At 33.8% G+C, this 7,816-nt stretch overlaps 1 protein-coding gene and 1 long non-coding RNA gene across 2 annotated transcripts; both read left to right on the top strand.

Moving 5' to 3' along the window:
- The first annotated feature begins 2,907 nt into the window (after positions 1-2,907).
- Positions 2,908-3,981, top strand: LOC103951293 (protein TIFY 5A). The gene is made up of 2 exons (XM_009362631.3): positions 2,908-3,158; positions 3,553-3,981. The coding sequence occupies exons 1-2, from the start codon at positions 3,024-3,026 to the stop codon at positions 3,760-3,762; spliced, it is 345 nt and encodes a 114-aa protein (XP_009360906.1). The 5' UTR covers positions 2,908-3,023; the 3' UTR covers positions 3,763-3,981.
- Positions 3,982-5,206: 1,225 nt separating this feature from the next.
- LOC125468005 lies at positions 5,207-6,723 on the top strand. Its single transcript, XR_667769.3, has 3 exons — positions 5,207-5,571; positions 5,763-5,868; positions 6,690-6,723. It is a non-coding gene; the product is annotated as an uncharacterized LOC125468005 (long non-coding RNA).
- The last annotated feature ends 1,093 nt before the right edge of the window (positions 6,724-7,816 follow it).

Genomic DNA, 7,816 nt, shown 5'->3' with positions numbered 1-7,816 from the left:
TAGTTGTTCTTCTCATTAATTGGACAACAATAACATCTCGTTTGATCATTCATTAGTCTCCTTATAGAAGTTAACTTATGCAGTAAAAATATTAGCCCATTCGATAAAAATTTTCTGATTTCGTCCTTGCCCACGGGTGGTAAAATTTTAAGCCTAACAGGTTGACAAAGGGTGACATGGATCACGTGTGGTCGTTGGACTTCACATGTGGGATAACCTGCAATGATACCATGAAGAAAGTTGAAATTCTACCATAAAACTAACTGGCAATATGAGAGTAATCCAATTACGTAGATCAAGTGTGGTTGTTGCACTTCACACATGGGACAACATGCTTTGATATAATGAAAAAAGTTGAGATTCCACCATAAAATCAACTAGCAATATGGGAAGTAGCCTAATTAGTTATAACCACATGCAAGATCTCTCTTTTCCTCGATGTGGGATTCATACTCCCAACACGCCCTCTCAATTGTGGTGAATTTTCAAGCCTAACACGTAGAGATCTTATGAAAATGAAACATTTTCGCATAGAAGATGTCAAACATATATTGAACATTCTAGAAATAAAAAAGCATTTCGAATAAATTTTTATGAGTTATTTACTTTTTTTCTTTTTCTTTTTCTAAAGTTTTGTCTAAACAGATAAAAATGCGTTTTGAGTCTTGATAACACATATTGAGTGACATGAACCACATTGTGGCCGTTAGCTTCACATGTGAAACAACATGCTATGATACCATATTAACTACATTGTGAAAAATCAAAGAATGCTAAAGAATTGAGAAAGATGAAGAACTAGAAAGAGAGAGAGAATTGAAGAGGAAAATAAAGAACAATGAACTTGCTTTTCTGTATTGATTGAATGATTCTTAGTTACAACAGATAGCTCATAAGCTATTTATACAAACATACTACTAACTAACTACTTCATAGTCTTCGAACTATACTAGCAATCCAATGCACCAAATGATGTTACATGTTACCAAGTCAATTACAACACATGATGACATATGTCACTTAAAAGATTACAGATTAATATTACAAAAGAAAGAAGATTTATAGATTAAGGTACAAAAAGATAATGAATTCAATACATTATGCACCCTATAATATAAATATATTACTAATTGTTTGTTGGAATGATGTATATGCATTAATCGTGCATTATAAATATTCACTATTCTATTATACGTGCCAGTCCTCTTATACATGAGTTTAGGTTTATCGTTCACTTTTAAAACAATAATTTGATTTGTATAAAAATAATGATAATTTGGAATATTACATTTGAACCCCGAATACCGAAAGGACCGTGCCAGACAAAGCTTTGAGTTAATCATTTGAAACTTTGTGCATAGCAACAACATAATTATCCCTCATAAAAGTTAAACATATTAGAACTAGTAGGTGTCGTTGCTTTGCTGCTCTCCCTCTCATCTCCTCTAGTTAGCCTAGTGATTTCCTTCTCTCTCTTTTTATAAAAAGAGATCAGTTAGGGACTTCGTTACGGAAGTTTATGATTTTGAAGATTGAAAAAACTCATAGATGCATTTTAGTTTGAAAATTCATATGCATGCTTTAAAATGATTTTAAATAGACTAAAATTTTGACACCATTCGATACTAAAACCATACCACAACCAAACGTTATAGAATTAGCACGATACCAAAACTTAAAACGACGAAACCGAACCGATAAAGAATTTCGATATTGGTATTATTAGTCCAACCGAACCGTACTGCACCACGTCCAGCCCTACTAGCCATTAGTCTAATGGTCTTTTTTCCACACTGTTGAAAGAAGTTCCGTATCTTACTAACCAAGTCCATTAGGAGCACCCTAGTGTTGAATAAAAATTGGATTCTTCCAAAAATGTCCCAAATTAAGCAACAGTTTTACTTTAAAATTCAGCAAGAAAAAGAAGTGCAATGTTTTTTAATAGACTCCAAAAAAGAAAGATATATGCTGAGAAGCAAAGGCTTTACCTACGATACGAGGCTTATCAGCCCCACAGATACTCGTCTAATTTTAAATTATTTTGTTAATTAAAAAGAAGAAGGGCAAATATCTTAAGACGTCTAGTTATAATTTTATATTTAATTGTCGCATATGGTTTTGATTAATGAATTTTCTAGTATTAAAGTATGAGGTCGTTGATTATTATTATTATTATTGTTTGGTCAAATGATAGGTTTTGTTAGATTAGGTGTTAAATTAACCACTAACGGAGTTTAAACCTATGTCATCATGTAAGGATTCAACACCTTTCCACTACTGTGGTAAAGGGCCACTTGCATGAGGTCATAAGTTATTAGCTAGGTTACAAAGAATTAAAGAAACAACTGGAAAATTAAACCCAATTTATTAAAGCTGGTAAATGACAGATTGTGAGGTCTCCTTCAAACTAAAAACTAAAGATCTCGGGTTCGAAACCAGACTTGTGGTCATGGAAAGCTGAAATGCCTATATGAGTCTTCTCGACCCCAAAATAGGTGGATAACCGTAGCACCATGCATGCTCTCGCCAATCCTACTTCGGAATTAATTACAGCTTTTATTTTCTTTACATTGGCCCCATCTTCTTTGTAATTTTGCACAAAATGTTTAAAATAATACAAATAAAAAAAAAGAGTGGCAAGTTGTTGCTCCTGATGGAGAAAGGTGGTGCCGACTCCGAGCACGTGCGTGAATAAGAAAGCGCTGTAAATTTCGGAAAACCAAAAACCAGAAAACAAAAAACCGCACACGGAAAATAAATAAATAAAAGGAAAAGGCACGTTAAACTTATTAAAGCACGTTTAAAATACGCATTATCTTGGTCTTAAGTGTGTGTTACGTGTTTAGTGAAGTAGTTTTGTAGGCCCCTTTTTATATGCCTTTTTTTTAAATATATATAAAGCCATATATTTCATAACCTTTTCCATAACTCACAATTCATCTTCAATTCTCTTAAATCTTGATCTTCATCCTTCTTCAGAATCTTGGTTTTTTGGTAATTTTGAATCTAAACCCTAAATCAACATGAGGAGGAACTGCAATTTGGAGCTTCAGTTATGCTTTCCAGGTGTTAATGAAACCCAGCAACAAGAACAGCAGCAGCAGATGACCATATTTTACAACGGCGTGGCGTGCGTTCGTGATGTTACAGAGCTTCAGGTATGTCATGAGTTTGTTTAATTCTTTGTTTCTTAATTTGTAACCTAAAAACGCGAGACGATCTAGTTTCGTGCATTTAGATTTCTTCGGTTAAGTTTCAATGTTATTCAACAACTGTTGTTCATGAAAATCTAGGAGTATATCGTTAATAAAATATAGATAGAGCAAAGTAGGTTAGAATTCGGAGATAAAAGTGCTGTAATGAGCTTTGGCTGTGTTATGGCTCATGCCAGTGTTGACTCTCCATTTCCAAATATATTTAACATTCGAATTGTCTCACGTTCTCCTTCTTTTAATGTTTAAGATGATCTGCCAACCCCAATAACTATTAATCTTATTAATGGAATAATTATCCACTAATAAATTAATAAATTGATTTGCTGGGATTTTGCAGGCCAGATCCATCATTTTTCTTGCAAACAAAGAAATGGAAGAAAGGGTGAAGAGTCCATTTACTCCAAGTGGATCATCAGAACCACCTTCACCAACTGTGATGTCTCCGCTGTGTAGCCCCGTTGCCGGTATGTCTATGAAGAGATCACTCCAAAGGTTTTTGCAGAAGAGAAAGCTTCGGACTCAAGCAACATCTCCGTACCATCACTAGGAATTAAGGCACTTGAATTTGTTATTTATGATTGTCATTTGTCAGTTAGAGGGAGATCGATTTATCGAAGAGGGCTTTTTGTAAATTAGTCAATTCTAAGCGCTTCAAATTATCGTGTGGGAGACATCGTATGTACAATATTGTGTGGTTGATGTTGGATCTTAGTTGTCACATAGTGTTCTTTTGATATCGGATTACGACATGACTTCATTTTTTTTATTTTTTATGTATTTTTTATTTTTTGTTCTTTTGTAGATGAGGTAGATGATAAGACTGACTATGCTTATTTCTTATATTTTCTATCATTAATGAATAATATTATATCCATACCGGAAATTACACAAATAAATTACCTATTAGAATTAAAAAAATATAAGAACTTCAGAATTCTTCATGGCTTGTTTTGGTCACATGATTCAATAATTTTCATTACAAATGATGTTTTACTGCAGTAGTGGAAAATAATTGTGTCTATGCATCATGGTGCGGATTTGATTCTTCCCGATTCTCCTTTCCCTCATAACTAACTGTTAAACTCAGTAATACTATCGTTTGTCGAAAAAAAAAATTTCATTCAGTGACCAATAAAAAAACGAGCATTATTCACAACAATGTATATTTTTAATGATAGCAAATTAGCAATGCTAGAGTGAAAAAAAAAATTGTTTGGACCCGAATAACATTTTGGGCCGAGCTCATGACCTACCTCAGCCCAATGTATGGGACATTAGGAATCTTAGAATATTCTCAATAAGAGCCTGGCCCAATAGAATTCAGCCGAGTCCTATCAGGAAATAGTTTCATCCGGATAAGAGAGACGGTTGAGTCTTAGTGTAATAAGGAATCCTCAGAGATCAGTTATGCTTCGAATAAGGGGAGATACCAAGAATCAAGGGTTGAATCTAGGTGATAATAAAGCCAGATTCATAGTCCTACATAGACCAGGATTGGCCGAAGCCTTTTCGGATTTGATCAAGGAATTGAAGTTCGAATGGAACTCTAATTTGGCCACGAGGAATTCCTACTATAAATAGAGAGGGAGTGCATCATTCAAGCCCCCTCCAAATCAACACACAAATCTGTCATGCGCAAACTTTTGCTCTACGTGAGACCTCTCAAACATCTTGAGATTTTTATTTTACCCTTTTTCCCGCCAACATATCTTCAATTTGGATAAACAACACTGTGTTGGCAATCGGCAACATCTTCAATTTGGATAAACAACATTGGAGCCATAAAATCAGTCGACTGAGGAGCACTTTCAGTTTGGATAAACAACATTGCTTCAAGACAGATTGGTTATGTAATATCCCGAAAATATTAAGTGGTGATTAAGAGTAGATTACTTGTGTCCATTATTAGAAAAATTTATTTGTCTTATTTGAGGTTTGAATTAAGTGGCTTTTGGTCCATTAAATGATCCTTTACTTTGAGACCAACCTTTGGAAGAAAAAAATAATATATATAACAGAACTTTCATTTCGTCTAGTTTCCCAAATAATAAAATTATTTTATTATGGATTGTGCCATTGTTTGTCAGTTTAGATAGATGATTTGGTATTCTCAAAATTTAGAGGTGTATCCATAGAAAAAAGAAAAAGGAAAAAAAGGGGGATACTTACGTTACTAGGCAAGGAGAAAAAGGGGGAAATGATGTTCTAGAAACTCTTTTTATGGGTGCTCTCCTCTCCAGCCGAGAGTGAGAGGCCTTTTTAGTTCTTTTGGCTACCAAAGTTCTCAAAGAAGAAGAAGTTAATATCCAGTTATTTTGCTGGACAAGTGAGGTTTTTTTCTCTGTCTTTATTAGAGGTATCTATTTCATACTTTTGGGATCTAATTGTTAGTTGGTTTGATAACCCATGAATTAGTTTGGGTGGGAGTAGGAAACATGAAAGTATCATATTGCATGTCATAGTTTTAGAGATGAGCACCAGGTGTTTGTTTAAAATCCCCAATTAACCTTGAATTAGGGTATGTTGTTTGGTATTTTGTATGAGCAGTGTGTGATGACTTTCCTTACTTATGGATAAGGACGAGAAGGACAAGGTGACTGCTGAACAAGTCGACAAACACCATGGGAGTTGAATATCAAGAAATTGTGTTGAGGTAGGGGAGTTCTAGCTATAAAAATATTTTGATTTTTCATTCTTACTTGATAACGGATTGTTGGCATTTAAGCACTATTTCAAGCTTACTTAAAATGTTTTTTTTTCTTTCCATTTTCGATTATGTGAAAGAAGTGAAGCAAAAGTGCTCTATGGTTTGATTCTAATGATTTTAATTTCGTTGCTACAACTTTGGTGAGTTTAAAGTGATTGCAATGATTTTTCAAGATTGTGTTTTTAATGTGCATGCCTCTTATTTTACTCATTACCGATTTCTAAAGCATCTTGATATGGATGTTCAAATTGGGAAAGTAGATGGAAAATAGTATAATACCGGTGAAATTGAGAATGCTGAGGAATGTATGAATGAGCACAATGACCCGTGAAATTGTTAGATTATGGGCATAATGACCCAATGTTTCCCGGGGAAAGCTCTATGTGTGGGCTATAAGAAGGAGTTATCAATATGACAGATATGTGTGGTATATATGTTGGCCAGGTATATTACGATTCTTTCCAATCTGCTAATAACTTGTTTGGGATAAAAGAGAAACTTTGTGATCAGTTGTGCTATTGTTTTTTTTAATAACAATGGCTTTGTTGTCTTTATGAAGAAAGAAGTGTTTTTGAATTGTGTGTTGTACCATGTTGTTATCAAAGCTTCTTTATGCTCTGAAACTTTGGTTTTCCTACCATCTGTTACTTCCAAGCATTTTAGAGTATAATTTCATTGTTTAAGATAAACCCCAATAACTAGTAATCATATTAATAGAATAATTATCCACTAATAAATTAATATATTGATTTGCTGGGATTTTGCAGGCCAGATCCATCATTTTTCTTGCAAACAAAGAAATGGAAGAAAGGGTGAAGAGTCCATTTACTCCAAGTGGATCATCAGAACCACCTTCACCAACTGTGATGCCTCCTCTGTGTAGCCCCGTTGCCGGTATGTCAATGAAGAGATCACTCCAAAGGTTTTTGCAGAAGAGAAAGCATCGGACTCAAGCAACATCTCCGTACCATCACTAGGAATTAAGGCACTTGAATTTATTATTTGTGGTTGGTATTTTTCGTTTTCAGTTAGAGGGAGATCGATTTATCAAAGAGAGCTTTTTGTAAATTAGTTAATTCTAAGCGCTTCAAATTATCGTGTGGGAGACATCATATATATAATATTGTGTGGTTGATGTTAGATCTTTGTTGTCACATATTGTTCTTTTGATATCGGGTTATGACATGACTTCATTTTTTTATTTTTTATTTTTTTATTTTTTTATTTTTGTTCTTTTGTAGATGAGGGAGATGATAAGATCGACTATGCTTATTTCTTATATATTCTATCGTTAACGAATAATATTATATCCATCCTGGAAATTAGACAAATAAATTACCTATTAGAATTAAAAAAATATAAGAACTTCAGAATTCTTCATGGCTTGTTTTGGTCACATGATTCAATAATTTCCATTACAGACGATGCTTTACCGCAGTACTGGAAAATAATTATGTCTATGCATCATTGTGCAAATTTGATTCTTCCTGATTCTCCTTCCCTTAACAACTAACTGTTAAACTCAGTAATGCTATCGTTTGTTGAAGAAAAAAAAATTCATTCAATGACCAATAAAAAAACAAGCATTATTCACAACAATGTATATTTTTAATGATAGCAAATTAGCAATGCTAGAGTGAAAAAAAAAAAAAAAATCTGTTTGGACCCAAATAACATTTTTGGGCCGAGCTCATGTATGGGACGTTAGGAATCTTAGAATATTCCCAATAAGAGCCTGGCCCAATAGAATTCAGCCGAGTCCTATCAGGAAATAGTTTCATCTAGATAAGAGAGACGGTCGAATCTTAGTGTAATAAGGAATCCTCAGAGATCAGTTATACTTCAAATAAGGGGAGATACCAAGAATCAAGGGTTGAATCTAGGTGATAATAAA

This window comes from the organism of the source record quoted next, unplaced genomic scaffold (assembly GCF_019419815.1).
Source record: "Pyrus x bretschneideri cultivar Hongxiangsu unplaced genomic scaffold, Pyrus_bretschneideri_v1 Contig7, whole genome shotgun sequence".
NCBI lineage: Eukaryota > Viridiplantae > Streptophyta > Magnoliopsida > Rosales > Rosaceae > Pyrus > Pyrus x bretschneideri.
Note: the sequence above shows the minus strand (reverse complement) of the source record. Positions and strands in the feature narration are given on the sequence as shown.